Source organism: Echinops telfairi, unplaced genomic scaffold (genome assembly GCF_000313985.2).
Source record: "Echinops telfairi isolate 266 unplaced genomic scaffold, ASM31398v2 ScPeMD7_7457;HRSCAF=8495, whole genome shotgun sequence".
Taxonomy (NCBI): Eukaryota; Metazoa; Chordata; class Mammalia; order Afrosoricida; family Tenrecidae; genus Echinops; species Echinops telfairi.
In genome coordinates, this window is record NW_022111357.1 from 33,373,712 (window position 1) to 33,391,762 (window position 18,051).

Sequence of the window (18,051 nt, forward strand, 5' to 3'; positions counted from 1 at the left end):
GAGACGGCCCCTAACGGAGCATTAATTCAGAAAAGAAGGGAGAATATAGGCAAAATACAGTCACACTTTGTTTCAGTGTGCTTCACAGAGACTGGAATTTGGACAAGTGGAAATCTGCAGCAACCTTGTGTGGACCAGGTGTCGGGTGCTCTTTGTCCACCAGCAGGTGCTCATTTGGTATGTGTAATCCTTACAGCTAGTTCCAACTTTTTCATAGTAGACTGCCCACAACCCACTGCCATCAAGTGTATTCCAAGACACAGCCACTCTACTGAACAGAGTAGAGTCGCCCATTTGGGTTTCCGAAGCTATAAATCTTTTGGGGAGCAGAAAGCCTCGTCTTTCTCCCAAGGAGTGGCTGATGGATTCCAACTGCTGACGTTGCAGGTTGCAGCCCAATGCATGACCCACTCTGCCACTAGGCTCCCTCTGAAGAGACTCCACTACAGTGTAAACATAACTTTTCTATGCACTGGGAAAACGAAAACGTTTCCACGACTCACTTTATTGCAATAGTTGCTTTATTGTGGTAGCCTGGAACCAAAACTTTTTCTCTAAGAATGTCTATAAATAAAATAGTGAAAATTTTCACTAGTGATTCACAATCGATAACATTGAACTGAAACAGAAATTCCTGAACAGAAAACCTTAACACTGAAATTAAAAGCTCTGAAAGTGGTTAATTACAAGCTACCTAAAACCAAGGCAGAATTAGTGAATTGGAATATTTAAACCAAAGCACATAAAGTTAAAAATGCTAAAAAGGGGACGAGGAACTGGGCAGGGGTGGGGGGTGGTGGTAAAAAAATGGCAAAAAGAAACCCAGAAAAGGGCATTAGATACAGAGGATGTAATGGGGGTAAAAATCAAGTCAAACATCTGTGCAATCGCAGTCCTAAAAGGAAAGGGGAGGAAGAATATTTGCCATGATGATAGCCAAACAGCTCCTAAAACAAGATAACACTCATCAACTCACATGCTCAAGAAGCTCTGCACACGTCACCCGAGCAATTACATCGGAATCTACACGTATGATCCTCAGGTAAGACTGGTGAAGACAAGAGACAGGAGAAGTCGTAAAAGCAGCCGGTGAAAAGGAGATGATTTTTCAAAGGAACAAGAAGATTCACAGCTGACTCTTCTACAGGAATGATGGGAATCAGAAACCAGTGGAAAGCTGTCTTTAAAGTGTTAAAAGAAAATACTGCCAATTTAGAATGCTACACTAGCAAAGGTAGACTTCAAAAGTGCAAGGGAAATAAAAATGGTTTTAGCCAAACAAAACGGTGAATTTATCTCCAACAAACACTAAAATAAGTACTGAAGAGAGTTCTTCAAACTTAAGGAAAATGATTCCAGAAGGAAACAGGAAATTGTAGCAAGTACCGAAGAGCAGCAGGAAAGGTAAATATATGAGTAAACTGTAAATGAATACTGACGCTGAAAAAATGAATATGTAATGTCTTGTGGGGTTTAAAATGTATGTGGAATTAAAATGCACGCAACAGAAAACGCACAAGTTGACGGAGAATAAATGCAATGAATGTGCTGTAAGATTCTATTCTTATCGGGAAAGTATAACAAAGTGATAATTTATAGTATTCTGTAACAAGTCAAGGATGTATGCTGCCATCTCTAGGGTATCCAGCAACCGAATAATAAAAAATACTTTTATCAATCCAAAAGAAGGCCTTTGGCCAAATCAACACAGACCCTGGTCTTCATATCTGTGAAACTCTAGGAGAGAGGAAGGCTAGGAGAGGTTTTTTCACCCAGGTCCGGGGACTTCTCTGAGCAGCTGGACACTTTAGGCAGATCCTTCTACTGCCAAGTACCTTTCCTCAGGGCATCTCCACCAATTCATTTAGCTCATTCTTTAGGTTAATTCCTACTAAGAGATCTTTGGCACTGTGCTAGGGGCTAGTCCCACAGATACGAATTACGCCGATTCTAATATTCAACTCACTCTGTTTAGAAAGGCATTTTCAATGAAATTGTCTCAAACTTGAATGTACAAAGTCCCTGGGAGGTACTGTAATCTGGGAAAGGACCCGAGACTGCATTTCTAACAAGGCCCCAGAGGCTGCTGATGCTGATGGAAGGGCTGCATTGTGAGCTACACAATGAAAACACAAGAGTGACTCGTGCTATGATGAAATTGTAGCTCAGATGAAAACCAAAGGGCATACGGAAACAATTAGTTCAGTGGACTAATGACCAAGAAGGCATGTGTCTCCATAACCATGAGACCCGAAGAACTAGATGGTACCTGGCTGTGGCAGATACACAATCTGGTGTCAATTTGGGACTTGAGAGGATTAAGAGTGAAGGGATGGGTCTAGTCTGTCAATCGGCTCATAGCCAATGAGGCCTCTGTGTGGGCATGGCCTTCTCCTGAGGATTCTGGGAACTCCTATATTTTCCTCCCTGGAGGCAGGAGACACTGTCTCTCTCTGCTCACTCCCTGCCTGGGAGACATTGCAACGGATGAGACACATGGAACTACGCTAGTGCCCTGAGCTGGAGAAGCCACGTGGAGACCCCTGCCAGTGCTGAGATGCTTACACCGCCACTGGATCCACAAGACTTCCCACCGTGCACTAGCCTGTGATCTTCCAGCATTCAGCGTCTTTGCGTGTGTTTCGTGAGTCTGAAGATTTATAGATTGGTATCAGACATATGGGCTAATATCATACTAATATCTTAATGTTCAATTGCTCTTGTATATAAGGCTCTTCCTACATACATATAGTTTCTATGAATTTGTTTCTCTAGTCTACCCGGACTCACACACTGGCTACCACTACCAACTGCCCTGAAAAGGATCTCATTAGAAGGTCCTAAAAAGAGTGGAAGAATGCAGAACAAATCTCAAAACCATAACAGAGACCAGACACATTGGTTGAGGACCCCCAAGGCCCTTAGTTCTCCTTCAGGTCTGGAGCTGAACCCACCCCCATATTGACACAAGCAATGGCTTAGGATAAAAAAGATGGCACTTCCCCAAGGGACAACGTTTAGGCTCGTGGTGGTTCTCAACCTTCCTAATGCTGCAACCCTTTAATACAGTTCCTCATGTTGTGGTGACCCCTAACCATAAAATTATTTTCATTGCTGCTACTTCACTGTCATTTTGCTATTGTGATGAACTGGGCGACCCCTGTGAAAGGGTCCTTCGACACCCAAAGGGGTCGAGACCCACAGGTTGAGAACTACTGGTTTAGAGGGTTAGGAAAATGAGGAGGAATAGAAGTAAACAGAGAATAAGTGGAACAGTGAGGAATTCCGCGTTGAGGAGATGGCAATGCATGCCTTGAACAAAACGTGTATGAATTGTTGAGTGTAAAACTGATGATCTGTTCTGTAAACCTTCACCCAACTCACGATAAAACATTAAAAGAAGAAACTGCTCAGAGACATGAAATAGTTCATCCAAACTCCCACTACTCATAAACGCAGTAACTGGAATTTGACCACAGACATATCTAACTCCAAGCCCCGGGTCTGCTTTCTTCCTGCCTCGCTTTGGGGGCCACGAGGGCCGGGGGGGGCAGGGAGCGTGTGATCCAGCTTCAGGAGATCAGCTAACACTGGATGCTAATGGACGGACAGGGGGTTGCCTGGCAAAGCAGCAACCGTGGGGAAAAGGCTGGGAGCTGGGGATCAGAATGCCTGGATTTGAACGCCATTCCACCACTCTGAGCTACATGACTCTGGACAACTCACCCAGTCATACTGTACCTCAATTTCCTCTCGGTACGCTGGAGGTAACCAGTGCAGCCCCTACCTCCCTGGGTTGAGGAGATGTACTGGGAGTGAGTGCTGGGAGGGTGGAGGGTATTTCAGACAGAAGGCGGCCTCCCGGGCCTCCAAATAGCCTGTCAGGGCAGAGGGCTGGGAAGGCAGTGGATTTATTGCCCAGCGCAGTTGGCTACCCTCTCCTGGGGAGGATGCATCACAAGACGTAGATGACAACACAGTACCACCGTCCCTAAATGCCCTCACATCTGTTAGCTCATCTCTTCCTAATGACTCCAGCAGGGTAACAAGAATCATTATCCTCATTGTATACGGAGAAAAATGGAGGCCCAGAGAAGTTAATTGACTTGCCTACTATCTCCCTGGGTATTCAAGGCAGAGTACTTCTTTCTCCCTGGCCAATATTCTTTCCAGAAAGTGTTCTAGCACCACCTTGGGAGAAAATCAATATTCCAGGACTTCAGGGCAAGAGGTCTAGAATGTCCTACCTCCTCCAAGCTGTCATGTTCACTGGCCATTAGCACTGGTCAAGAGAAGGGGCCTCAAGAACAAGGATGCATCTGGCACTGCCCCAGATTGGGGAAGAAAGGCTTCCTGAGGGAAGGTGAGTCTAGCCCACCAACCCCACTGCCATCACTCACAGCAACCCTATAAAGGGTTTCCAGGTTGGCAATCTTGATGAGAGCCATAGCTACATCATTCTCCTATTAGCTTTGAACCACCAACCTTGCAGTTGGCAGTCCAATGGAATTCAATGTTTACCTGACAGCACCACCAGGGGATTCCCTTTTGATGAGTCCAAGGCACTTGGAAACCAATTCCCCACCCCTATGCAGCCTTTCCAAGAATACAGAAGGGCAAGCACACACTGGGGATTGGGGCATGGGGCGGGGGTGGGAGTCTCCTACCTAGTAGACTGCTTGGCCAGCATGGCCACGTAGGTGACCACGAAGCTCTGGAACTTTGCCCGCTGCTCCTCCCAGCGGTCGTCCACAGAGTAGTAATTGGGCAGAGGTGCTCCAAACAGGATCTCGCTGCGCAGGAGGGAGCTCTTGAGGTTGTCTGCAGAGAGGCCCTCGTCCACATACCAGTAGAACTCGGGGTGAGTCATGGCCAGCTCAAGGGAGCCTGCAGGGGCAGGAGTGGGGCCCAGTGATCTCAGCAGCGGCTCCCCCCAGCCCTCCCCCAAGGTCACTCTGCCATCGTCCCCGCCTCAGCTGGGTCCTGAAGCCCCTAAGGAGCTGGGAAACTCCCTTCCTTAGTGACCCATAGACTCGCTCAGGTGGTCCCCCTACGTTTAGGCTTTCATTCCAGTTTGAACCATACCTACTTCCCAAGCCCACACTCTGCACTCACTCACTGCCATTGAGTCCACCGTGACCCTCCAGGGCAGAACACAGGTGGCCCTGTGGTTCCTCAGACTAAATTTTTACAGGAGTAGAAAGCCTCAACTTTCTCCTGCAGAGTGCCTGGTGCTTCTGAACTGCTGATCTTGTGGTTAGCAGCCTATTGCATAACCAGTTATGACACCAGGGCTGGGCTCTCAGTCTGGACACACCCTTTCATTCCACTTCCGATTTGCCTAAAGCTTGGATCACATCCATCCTTCAAAGGATCACCCAAGCCTTGCCCAATCACTCCAACAACCATCCTGACATGCCCCAACATTCTTCAACGCATCCCCCTAACTTACCTCATTGCCACCCAACCCCCCATCCTTCAACCCCAGCCTCTGACCCCATCCTCCATTCTTATAGCCACAGCTCTAACCTCTCCCTAACCAACCTCATATTCAAAGCATACACTCTTTCACTTGGACCACAGCAAAACTCCCAACCTCTTCCCGCCTCGTCCAGCACTGCGTTCACCCAGATTCCATCTCAATGCCCCACCCCATCCTCCTTCAGAACTGAACCTGCTTCCAAGTCTTCAAGCCTCCAAGTAGTCCCCCAAGCCTTCTCTGATTCCATCCCCGTGGAAGCCCACCCCGACTCCTTCGTCCCCGACCCTAAAAGTTCTGCCTCAACTCAGACTCCACCCCTTGGGCCTCCAGCTCACAAGCCCCTCCTCCAGCCCTCAGACCCCACCCCTGACTGTTCACACCCAGCCCCATCCGCATCCTGACGCCAGGCGCTCGGGCCTCACCCCGGATGTCGGCCAGGTCCTGGCCCATGCCGTCGTAGTATATCTTGCCACCTCTCTCGGTGGGGAAAAAGTAGGTCATGAGCGAGCTCGGCGGGGAGCAGTAGGAGTAGGAGCCCAGTGGCAGGTCCTTAAGAACCTCGTGAGGCTTCCAGCAGAACTCCCGGAAGCCCGGGTGGTCCATGATCTTGCGCTCGATCTCATGGATGGTGACCAGCCGCTCACTGGTGAAAATGTTGCGCTCAGCATCACCCCGCGCCAGGAAGATGAGTTCGATGCGCCAGTGCGCATGCGTCTGCGTGTTGGCGCTCACATAGGCGCGGGAGTAGTCCCAACGCGAGGCGCCCCGCCGAGCCCGGCTCTGGTTGGCCGCGCTCCCAACGGGGGGCGGGACGCTGGGCTGGTACCGCCCATTTTTGTCGGGATGCTGCAGGACTTTGCTCTGGTTGGCCACCAGCCTCTCCAGGGGTGGGATTTCGCGCCGATGACGCCCATTCCTATTGGCTGCTGCCTTTGGGGCCCTTGCGATGTCCCAGGAGAAGCTCGAGCCTCCGATGGCACGTGGGTCCCTGGCCGCAGGCCTGGAGCGATTCCCAAGATGCAGCTGCTTCAGTTGCTCGGAGATGAGGCGCTGAAGCGTCTCGGAGGTGAAGTCGGCCAAGTCGCGCCGGTTACGTCCCCAGGACCCAAACTGGGACTTGAGCGCCAGGGCAAGGGCGTCAAAACGCTGTGAGGCCTGGTGGTTCCGGATCTCGAAGGCGTTGTAGGAGATGTCGATGTCCAGCGGCGGGGAGTAGAGGAACATGAATGCAGACAGGGCCATGGGGATGCTGCAGCCCAGGAAGAGCACCAGCCCTGCACAGCACGGATTGGTGAAGGCCCAGCCCAGAGTGCTCCAGAAGCCAGAGGCCGGGGGCCGGGAGGGCCATGCCCAGCGCCTTCGACAACACTGCCTGCCTGTGCCTGGGTGCAGCCCAGACTTCTGTGCTCCGCAGAGGGTCTCCCCCATCGCCTCCTCCTCCTCCGGCTCCTCCTCTAGCCACACATCCTGCAGCAAGGGGTCATCCTCGGAGTCCATAACCTGCCGGGGAGGGAGAAAGGGTCAGTGGGCTAGGGAGGGGCCGGCGATGTGCCCCGTGGCAGCATTATGTTGGCGCACTCATAACCACACACAAATACCGCACTGAGCAGGCAGCTAATGCAACAGAATCCAATGATGTGTGCATGAGACAAAGAACAATCCTGCAATTTCCCCTCCCCAACAAGATCTTGGCTTTCAAGGCCGAGGAGGGGTGGGGGTGGGGGTGGGGGTGAACTCACAGCTCAAGTGTCAACAGAAAAGATGTCCCTCCTACGTTAGGTGTATCTGAGGGGGCTTTTGACTACTCAGGATTACCCCGTTAGGGTTGCTTTCTCTGACTTTAGGTCCCCAGGCCAGCTGTGACTGTGTTGCCACACACTGTGCGCTGCCGTCTCGGCCATGACGTGTCCATGAGTGACCTCACTTAGGTTCACCACACTGCACAGCCATCGCTGTTGCCAGATTTCCCCCGATCACCCTTAACTGTCTCAGTGCCCCCCAAGGCAATTGATTCCTTTTGCATCCACTTTCGTGTCATGAGCAACAAGCCACACAGAACCTTCAGGAAGTATGAGCAGAGGGGGATAACACGCTTGTGGACTCAGACAGGCCTTGGTTTGGGTCCTGGCAGTGTGATTGGCAAGGCAGTGGTCCTCTCTGAACCTCAGGGTCCTTATCTCTGAAATGGAAATAGCCACCCCTGCCTCCCGTGATTGTGAGGAGGGTCAACTTAGAAGGGAGTTTTGGCCTGTGTGATACATGAGCTATTATCTGCCATAGAAGCAGACGTCTTTGCTCCCCTCTGGAGCGCGGCTTGGCCATTGCCTGTGGGGCTGTGCCAGGGCTAGGTGGCCAGCCCCAGCTCTCAAGAACCTTCAATAGCTCCCCACCCCCAGCCTCTGTGAAGCAACACAGCTGCAGCCACCGTTTGTCAGGCTCCCCCCACTTGCTATGCAGCTCCTGCAGCATTGAGCCCTTGTGCCCGGGTAGGAGCCAGACATCTGCCTCCTCAAGATTTGGGGCCAGGCAGCAGGAGGCTCTGGCAGGAGAAGGCAGGGCTGGGCAGCCTCAGGACTCCAGGGGGATGGCCTGAAGGCAGGAGGCAAGGAGAACGGCCGCCCGGACCAGGACGTCCTCGCTGTCCCGCCTGCCCTCTGGACGGAGGGAAACTCATTATCCAGTTAGAGACCAGGCTGTGAGAGGAGGAAGCTAATTATGCCAGAGCTGACTAATTAATGCTGCCGTTCCCATTAACATTCTCTAGAGTGCTCCATTTCAATTAGATGGTTTGTCCGGGAAATGGTGTGTGTGTGTGTGTGTGTGTGTGTGTGTGTGTGTGTGTGTAAGGGTGTGTGTGTGTGTGGGTGTGTGTGTGTGTGTGTGTGTAAGCGTGTGTGTGATGCTACCCACCCCCACCCCGCCTGAGAGAGAGCGAGGGCAAGGAAGGAAACCGAGAGAGGCAGAGCCAGGTGGGAAGAGGAGCGTGGAATGTGGTGGTGGTGGTGGGGGCGGGTGTTGAGACTAGAGGTCACTGTGGGAAAAGAAAGAAGAACAGAATGAGTGGTCGAAGGGGACTGGGATGACAGGGGGGTCAAGGAGGAGGTATATGAGCTGCAGATGATTTAAAAGGGAAAGAAGATAGAAGGGGAGAGAGCTGATGGTGCAACAGACAAGATTCATCTCCATGCGGTAATTAAAGTTTCCATTTGCGATGTCCTAAAGTAGTCCTGCTGGGAACAGTGACCCATGACCCATTCTGAGGCCCAACTGTATTCAATGAAACCCCCGAGTGGGAACCAGAGGCAGTTCAGTTCACCCAGGGTTCTGCAAGCCTCTGCTCATCTCCAACCTCAAACAGAGGTACAGGGGTGGGGCGAGGCAGGGGCCTACTTTGGCATTTTCCCTGGGAACTAAGCCCATCCAGTCCACCCCAGCATCCTCCTGCCCATCGAGAGGGGCAGTATGCATCCCTTCCCTTTATCTGGGCAGGTGCGACGATGGCAGAAGTAAAGCCTCAGTGACTTCGGAGGGCAGGTGATATGATGAGATGCAACTTCTACCTGGCTCTCTTGGGACACTTGCCCCTGGAACCCAGCTGCCATGCTGTGAGGAAACTCCAATGAGCTCATGCGGAGAGACCGCATGTAGGAGTCCCTGCTGACAGCGGGGCTGACAGCCAGCCTCTACTCTGGGCTGAGTGAGGGAAGATGTCTCCACACGATTCCAGCTCTCCTGCATGCTGTAGCCCCGAGCCTTCCTGTCTTTCCAGCTGTAGCCAGGGGCCAGGGAGGAGACAGAAGTCTCCGTTCTGTACCCTGTCCAAACACCTGACCCATGGAATCCGTGAGCATGAGAAACGGTTGTACTACATCACTCTGTTCTGGGATGGTTTGCTACACAGCCGGATGATCTCTCCGGAACAATTGCAGTGGAGTCCTGCTCCATATCTGTGACTCGATGCTCTGCAGAGAGCATTTGCCGAACTTAAGTGACCAGAAAATTGGGCCCAGGCACTCAGCCTTCCAGTGACAGCCTCGCAGCCGGCAGACAAGAGCTCCAGGGGAGCAGGCACTTGGCTGTCATGTTCCCTGCTGGGTGCCTCTAGCAGGAACTGCTCCTGGTTGGGCCTGCTGGTGGGTGGGTATTTGTTGAATGAAGGGAAGAAGAGACGCCTCTGGAGCATTCAGACCTGAGACCAGACGGAACCTGCCCCTGGACAGGACAGTCAGATAAAAGTCAACCAAGTGTCCAGCTGAGACGAGGGGCTTCGGGCCGGTGCTGGAGCAGGAAAAGATCAAGGCAGGAAATGGACTTATCTGATAGCTCTCTGTCCATCCTTGCTTCACCTCTTCGTCTGCCTTCCCAGCCCCCCGACCCTGCCCCCCCAAAAGGAAGCCTGTCATAGGGGAAATCATACTGGCCTAGTGGCTCCAGGTCTGGTGTAGCCACCAAGTTTTGGTGTGGCCCTGAGCATGTCCCAGCCCGTCCCGGGACCCTGTCTCACCAGCTGGCAGCGGTAAAAGCCCAGGTCCCCCCACCCCCAGGGGCTCTGAGAAGCCTCTGTCACATCCAGGCTGTCTTGCTTTCCAGGATGTAGCCAAGGAAGGTGGGTCCCCCCAGTCCCCACACACACAAAAATTGAGGGAGACCGGTGGTGGTGGTGGGGGGGTCTGATACCAGCTCCCGCTGGCAGCCACCTTCTGAGGCCCTTCCTCAGAGGCAGGAGGGATGGCAGATAGAACCTTAGTTTTCCTTTCTCAACCGACTCATGGTGATTTGCTCAGTGCAGAGAGCCCCTTCTCCCCCCTCCCCCCCCAGCCCCTGCAGCACCGGTTACTGACCGAAGACCACGATCCTGGGGACGGCGGTCATGCTCTAAGGCCTTCCCTGGGGCGGCCTTTCTAGTGACCACGTCTCCACAATAGGCACGGTTTCTCTCTCTGACATACCGGCCTGCCCCTCGTCCAATTTCCCAGGGAACACATGAACGAAGGCAGACCCAGATCCATGGAACCAGGTCCCCTCCTCTTGGGAAATGCCCCGGGGGCTGCTGCTGCCTCAAAGGGAACAGTGGGCTCTGGGGAGTCTCTTAGCCCATTTCCCTGGCCACGCGTGGGGCAACCCAAGGCCACATTGGTGGCAGAATTCCAATTTTGTCAATCCGCCCCCCCTTAAACCTTTTTGATTTAAAAATACCAGTGGTATGCTGGAAGTGATGCCACTATATCTCAGACACCAGTAGGTGGGCAGGTTAGCTTCCAGACTGACACAGACTAGAAAGAAGGACCCGAAGGTCTGCATATGAGAGCACTGGCCAGTGCAAGCCTCAGGGACGGCAGTGGATGGTTCATAGGGTGCCAGAAGATGATCCTCTACAGCGTTGGTTCATAGGGTGCCAGAAGATGACCCTCGATCTTTACGGGGAGCAGACAGCTTCCTCTTTCTCCTGGAGAGTGGCTAGTGGGTTTGAACTGCTTGCTGGCTCTATGGTTAGAACGCCGAAAGCTTTGTTCCACCCATGCCATCAAGAATTGGTTGACGTTCAACCATCTCAGTGGTGGCATATGAGCAAGATGATGAAGAACGAAGCCCAAGCTGCACTGAGGGCATTCGTGTGAAGCAGGGCTCCAGGAAAGGATAGAGTACCAACTGAGATGCCTTAGCAAAACAGATGCAATGCTGGAAACACTTAGTTGTCTGTTCCCAGAAACGGATAAGACGAGCTTGTCAACCAACTGGAATCGATTAATATACGTCCCTATTCTACAAAAGGCAACCCCATAGAATGTGGAAATTATCAAACAATATCACTGAAATTTTGCTGAAGAAAAAAATTATAAAATGGAGTTGCAGGACATTGACAGGGAAGTGCCAGAAATTCAAACCAGGCTCAGAAAAGGATGTGGAACGAGGGATGCTATTGCTCATGTCTGATGGGTCATGGTTGAAAGGAGAGAATATCCGGAAGATGTTTACCTGGGTTTTGTTGACTAGGCAAAGACCCTTGACTGCGTGACTCATAACAACGATGGATAATATTAAGAAGAAAATTAAAACCACGTAGGGATTCAGATCAAAGATGGCAGCCTTCAATATAGATATGACATCTCAACATGGCGAAGTGAAAATCCTCACGATTGCGCCAATAAACAGGTCGTGACAGAGAGCAGATCGAGGACTTCATTTCACTTTGATCCATCATCAATGCCCATGGACGCAGCCGTCAGTGACATCAGAGGAGGCCTTACACCGGCCACATCTGCTGCAGAAGACTCTTCAGAGTGTTACAAAGTAAAGATGCCACTTTAAGGATTAGGGGGTACCTGACACCCCTACACCTGTGTGAGCTGAGCAATGACTAAGGAAGACCGAAGAGGCACTAACCGATGCTTTTACAGCACGCTCTTGGTGAAGAACATGGAGTGTCCGGTGGACTTCCAGAAGAGCGAGTCCAACTGTCTTGGGTGTCCTACAGCCAGGACACCCCCTTCGAGTCTGAGCCAGACTCTGATCCGTGTGCTTGAACTTTATCAGGAGGGACCAGTCCCGGGAGAAGGAGCTCCTGCTCCAGCAGCAAAAAGTGGAACCTGGTCAACGAGCTAGCCGGGCCCAGTGGCTGCAATAGCGGCTCAAACAGCAACCGCTGCAGGGGCCACTCACAATTACGAGGTCATGGCAGGACGGGCAGTGTTCCCTCCTCTCATACAGACGGTTGCTAAGAGTCTAAACCAATCTAACCATCATTAAGGGAAAAAACCCACAGTGGTTATCTCTGCTTGGAGGACTAGGGGGTGGTTTTGTTTTCTTACGCTGGTCCTTTTCTGCAATGATCAGGTACAACCTTTCTTTCAGACTCTGAAAGAAATGTTCTTTAAAAATAGAATGCATGTATCTGTGTGGACGGAATTTTGCTAATGACCTTCAGCTCTTTGAGGAGTTGCTATAATAGGCATTGGGGGAGGGTCCTGTTCCCCAAAGAGAGAAGACCGGGAGAGTTGGCCGACGTTGCCGCAGGAGAGAGCCTGGTTTGAACGCAGAAGGCTTGGGGACAGAGGAAGCCGGCAGATACTTCACAAGGGAAGGGCATTGTGGGAACTTCCTTCCCCTGGGAGCTGGACAGAGGGGGCTTTAAAAGGAGCAGGAAGTGGATTCTAGCCCACTGGACCCAGAGGGGCCCTCAGCGCATTTCACAGATGGGGAAACAGAGGCTTGGCGAGGGGAGAGGACATACCCAAAGTCACAGGACCGGTGGCGGGGTGGCCTCGTGGCTGGAAGGGTGGTGTCTCCTACTCCCTCACCAGACTGACAGCTCCAGGGTAGAGGCAGAGACTCAACAGTCAAACTAGAGAAGCTATTTATAAAGGCCCAGGGAAGACACACTCTTCAAGCCACACGCCAGATGGACATCCCCATCTGGGCAGAATGGGGCTCTGGTGGGCAGCGGTGTGGCCTCAAAGATCCACTGGCCCCCCGCCGAGGGCAGCTTAGAGGGTGGTGGCCACTTGCCAGAGTCCACTGGGCTCTATTGACACCTTCCCTCCCTCTGGCCAAGGATGACAGAACCCTTCCTGCTTCCTCCCTCCGTCCCAGCCAGACGATTAAAATGCAATCAAAAAAACCTCATTAGACATGCAGATTTGACTTAAAACACGTATATGTATCTGTAATTTAATGGCAATTAGGAGCTAATCAGCTTTCTCTTCCCGACTTGGGGTGTTTTGTCTCCACGGGCTCAGTGCTGGCCTGAGAGACAGCTCAGGGCTCTGGTTCCCTTGCTCTTGGGTTGAGGGACTTGAGCAGAATGCAATGTTTTCAACTGAACAGCGTTATTTACCCCTGTTACACTGAGGGGAGGCAGGGGTCACCGTCTCTCCGAGGCTGGGCTCTGGGGCTGTCCCTTGGGCGAAGCTGGCTTCTCCAAGATGGAGAAGGTGAGAGAGGAAAGAGGAGGCCTTGGCTGCTTCTGGAGTTCCCGGAGCACAAACCATGACAGCAGCTAATGAGAAGGTTGGTAGTTCGAGTCTACCCAGAGACACCTCAGAAGAAGGTCTACTTTGGAAACAATCAGCCGTTGGGAATGCGATGTGGGTGCCATGAATCGGAGTCAATTCCGTGGCACCTGGTGTTGGTTTGGGGTTGTGTGGGTTTCTTCTAGGCATCTTTTTGGGAGCAGGACAACCTTATCTTTTCCCCTGGGAGCAGCTGGTCGATTTGAACTGCCAACCTTGCAGGTAGCAGCCTACACTTATGCCACCGGACAACTAGGTCTCCTTATCATTGTCCCAGGTCCTGGTATGTCAACCCCAGAGGCTGTCACCATGCACATTCCTCGTGTGGCTACTTCCCTGTCACCCAGAGGCCCAATTCCTGCTCTTGAACCCAGAGATTCCGTCTCAGGTCTAGAAGGTATGAGGATGCTGACATGGGGACACAATCACACGGGGCGTGGGGAGGGATGGGGAATCCCCAAACTCAAGTAGCTCCATGGGAAGGCCCAGTCCCGACTAAGGTAGTGATGATCTGCGAGTTCACCAGGTGCGAAGTGGTGCATACCCATCATCTCTAGCCTCACACCAGCCCTGCACGGGAGGCATTATGAGCATGTCTGTTTTACAGACCCTGAGCCGGTAAATGACTTCCTTGGGACCACACAGCTAACGGAGGGCAAAACTAGAGTGTGAACCTCGGGTCTCCTGACCCCAAAGCTCAGGCTTATTTTTGGTCTGGGTCACTTTAGTACTGCGATATCACTACTCATGTCAGGTACCCACTGACATTTTACAAGGTCAGCTCCAGCTCCCGGAACCTCTGGGAGGTACATAGAGTTCATGCACTTGACTGCTAACAGGAGCATGCTGCACTCTGACCCACACTGGGGCCACGTTGTTTGTTTTGTACCATCCGTATAAGACCCGCGGTCACTCAGGTCTCAGCAATTGTAGGGGACAACTTAGGACATGATGTGAAGGAGGGCGGTTCCTCCGTTCACATAGGGCACTCCAGAGGAGGCCCTCCCAGAACCCCACCTTCTACCAGAATCTGCGCTGCCTTCCCAATTCAGGGAGAAAGGGGCATGGCTAAGTGGCAGCAGAAAGACCCTAAATCCACCAGTCCCATCCTCCCTGCCCCAAATTAAACAACAGCAACAACAAAACCTAACTCACTGCCATCGGGTCAATGCCGACTCCAAACAGCCCTAAAGAGCAGGGTAGCACTGCCCCCGTGGGTGTCTGAGCCTGAAAGAGAGCCTCAAAATACATAAATTTTAAAAGAAAGAAAGAAAGAACGCCTCGTCTTTCTCCCGAGGGGCGCCTGGTGGTTTCGATCTGCTGACCAACACATTAATCACAGCGCCACTAGGTCCCAGGGAAACCTGGCTTCATGGTTGCAGCTGAAGGAGCTCACGCAGGTGCCTGCACCTACTCCCCATCACACCCACTGTTCGCCCAGAAGAACCAGCCTTGTTGGCTACACTTGCCCCCACTGAGCCCCTGCCCAGGGAGTCAGTCCATCCAGCTCCTGGAGACCCGTGTGCTGCAGAGTAGAGCGGTGCTCCACAGGGTCTCCTGACTGGGACCTGTGGGACACAGATTGCCCCGCCTCCCTCCCAACGCACCCTTGGGGAGAGTAGTCGAGCATGCAATGCAGTCACCGGCACGCCGGTCGAGTTGCAGCTGACTCATGGTGGCCCGCGTGGTACAGAAGAGAACTGCCCCACAGCATGCTGAAAGGCTGGAGGCTCAAGTCTGCCCAAAAGTGCCTCAGAAGACAGGCCCGGCGGACTACTTCTGAAGGTCACAACCTTGGGGCAGTTCTCCTCTGCACACCGGAGGTTGCCATGCATCGGAACCCACAGAAACTGTAAACAACAAACTTCGTGGAAGCAGAATGCCAGGCGTTTCTTCTGCCGCGACACAGGGTGGGCCCAAACGCCAATCTTTAGGTTAGCAGTGGCATGCAAACGGCTGGCCCCGCCCAGGTACTTCCTGTGCCATCCGAGGGCAGCACACGGAGGCCTGTGTTTACTGGGAGAGCAGGCAGGTAAGGGGAGGAGGGCAGGGGATTGGACTGGAGTTCTATGATGAACCTGCCCAAGACCCACGTTCCTCCATGAAGAAGTGGAGACCCAGAGAAGGCCCGGTGGGAGAGATGGCCAGATGGGGGCCGGCTGGCCTCCCAGGGCTGACAGCTGGAGAGGAAACTGTTGTGCCCACTCATAAGCCGCACAGTTCAATCCATAGTGGGCCGACAAGTTTTGCTCTGGTCAATGTGCCACCAGAAAATGCCCCGCACACCCCCACCCACCCCATGGGAGAGCCCCGCTGGCGGCCATGACAGCCTCACCCCTTTTCTGCCTGGTCTCTCCTTGGGGGGTTCAGAACTGCTCCCCCACATTAAGAGGGGTGTCAGGCCCTGTGAGCAGCCGGTAGGGGTGAGTTTGGCGTGGGGGCGAGCTGAGCCTGGGCTTTGTGGTCAGATGGACCCCCGCTTCTTGTCGAGAGTCTTGGTAAGTCCCTGGCCCTCTGAGTGGCGGTTTCCTCCTCTATAAAATGGGGGTGGTGATAACCCCGTGCTGGTCAGAGTTGTTAGGAACTTCTCCAACGGGAGGAGCCCCTCATGTGAGCCATGAGCCCCACCAAGACCGTGGGTCTAGTCTCGAGCTCAGGGGCCCGAGGACTTGGCTGTGACGCGGCGGCACTTGGTGCCCTTGTTAAAATGCCAGTGCCTGCACCATATGCCAAACCAAGACACCCAAACGCACGGCCAGCGAGTCAACACCCGTTCATGGCGACCCTATAGGACAGGGTGGAACTGACCCTGTGGGTTCCCGAGGCCTTTATGGGAACAGGAAGCCTCTTTTCTCCTGAGAAGCAGCTGGTGGGTGTGAACTTCCCACCTTAGGGTTAGCGGCCCAACCTGTAACCCCGCACACTACACTCCCAGCACTCCTCCGGCCACAGACTGGATCCAGTAAATCAGACTCTCTGAGGGTGGGGCCCAGGAATCTATCAGTGCTCTCCCAGGTGATTCTGTCGCAGGTTGTCCCAGGACCATTCTCTGATGGGTCTTGGGACCCTTTCTGGTTCCCAGTGGCTCCCTCCCGAAGTACCCTGGCGCCTAGCCTTCCTGCTGGGGCTCAGAATGAACTGGCGCTCTGGGGCTGTGACCAAGGCCCCTCTCCAGAATTCTCCCTCTATGCCAGCCGGCGCAGTCACGACCCATCTCTGCTGTGATCCAGGACAGGCTTTAGGGGCCCTTCCAGATTAAGACAGACTAGGGAGAAAGGCCTGGCAGTCTACTTCCGAAACACAGCCAACGAAAACGTAAGGGGTCACCAGAGTCTGAGTTGCAATTCATCAGGAGGGTGGCCCAGGCCTGGGGGTCTCCGTGAGCTAGGGTCATCGTGAGGGCAGCTTGTGAACAACATCTGACTCAGCAGGGCCGTTTGCAGGGGGTTGGGGGTGGGCTGTGACCTCTGCAGATGGACTTCATTCAGAGCTCCTCCTATTAGCCATTGCTCCACCTCGGAAGGAAGCCAGTCTCCAGACTCACTCTTAAGGAGCCCTGGTGGCTGTGGGTTACAGGCTTCAGACTGCTCACTACCAGGCCCGTGGCTCACCTGCTCCTCAAAAGACAGGCGAGGCTGTCTGCTCCCCTAAAGATGCAAAACCTTGGGAACCCCATAACGCAGCGGTTCTCAACCTGTGGGTCGGGGCCCCTTTGGGCATCGAACGACCCTTTCACAGTAGCAACCTGACAGCGATGAAGTAGCAACGAAAACAATGTTCTGGTTGGGGGGGGTCACCACAGCATGAGGAACTGCATGAAAGGGTCGCAACATGAGGACGGTGGAGAACCACTGCCCTACAGGGTCACTGTGAGCAGGCATCCAGCCGATGGTAGTGGGTTCTGTTTGGTTTCTGACCCACTTACGCCCCCAGTGGGAAGAAGACAGCGTGCCTGCGTTGCCCCTCCCACTCCCACTCTCTCCTGCTCCCTTGCTGCCAGGCCTGACTCACCAGTTTGGGGCCCAGGGCCCGGCTGCAGCGAGGCTGCTCCTAGCAGAGGCAATAAAAGCCTCATGAATCCAGCCACACGTAGAGGCTGGAATAGGCCCGGAGCTCCCCTGACACCCCTTGACTGAAGCATCAGAAGGTTCCAGAAGACCCTCACTGCCTGCCTTCGCCCACCAGTCCGGTCCAGGCCAGGCCACTCCCTCTGCCACCACCCACCCCTCTCCAGCCCCTGGGTTAGGTGAGATGCTAACAAGCCCCCAGGACTCCTGGGGCCCAGCGTCCTAGTGCCGCCTCCCAGCCCCCACTGCTGGGTTAATAAAAAAATAAAATAAAAAGATCCCCACAATCTATGACCAATAACCGTGATCATAAAAGCCAAATTGGATTCCTTCTTGGCTGATGAGCTCAGGGGCCTTGCTCTCTCAGAGACCTGATTAACAAATATGTAAAGTGATTCCCCCACTCCACCCCCCTCTGCTCCAGCCAGCTCTTGCTGGGAGCTGCTCCAGGAGGGGAGGCAGGAAGAGGGGAGTCTAGAGCAGCAGAGGTAGC

The 18,051-nt window shown here is 53.2% G+C and overlaps 1 protein-coding gene across 1 annotated transcript in view; it reads right to left on the reverse strand.

Annotated features, from left to right (window-relative positions):
* The window catches only part of DISP3 (dispatched RND transporter family member 3), a 154,221-nt gene extending 147,242 nt beyond the window's left edge, over positions 1-6,979 (reverse strand). Inside the window, exons 1-2 of the mRNA XM_045299199.1 lie at positions 5,905-6,979; positions 4,668-4,887 (exon numbers count right to left, since the gene is read on the reverse strand). Of these exons, the coding sequence (XP_045155134.1) occupies positions 4,668-4,887; positions 5,905-6,979 (1,295 nt within the window). The remainder of the gene's footprint in view (positions 1-4,667; positions 4,888-5,904) is intronic.
* Positions 6,980-18,051: the final 11,072 nt, after the last annotated feature.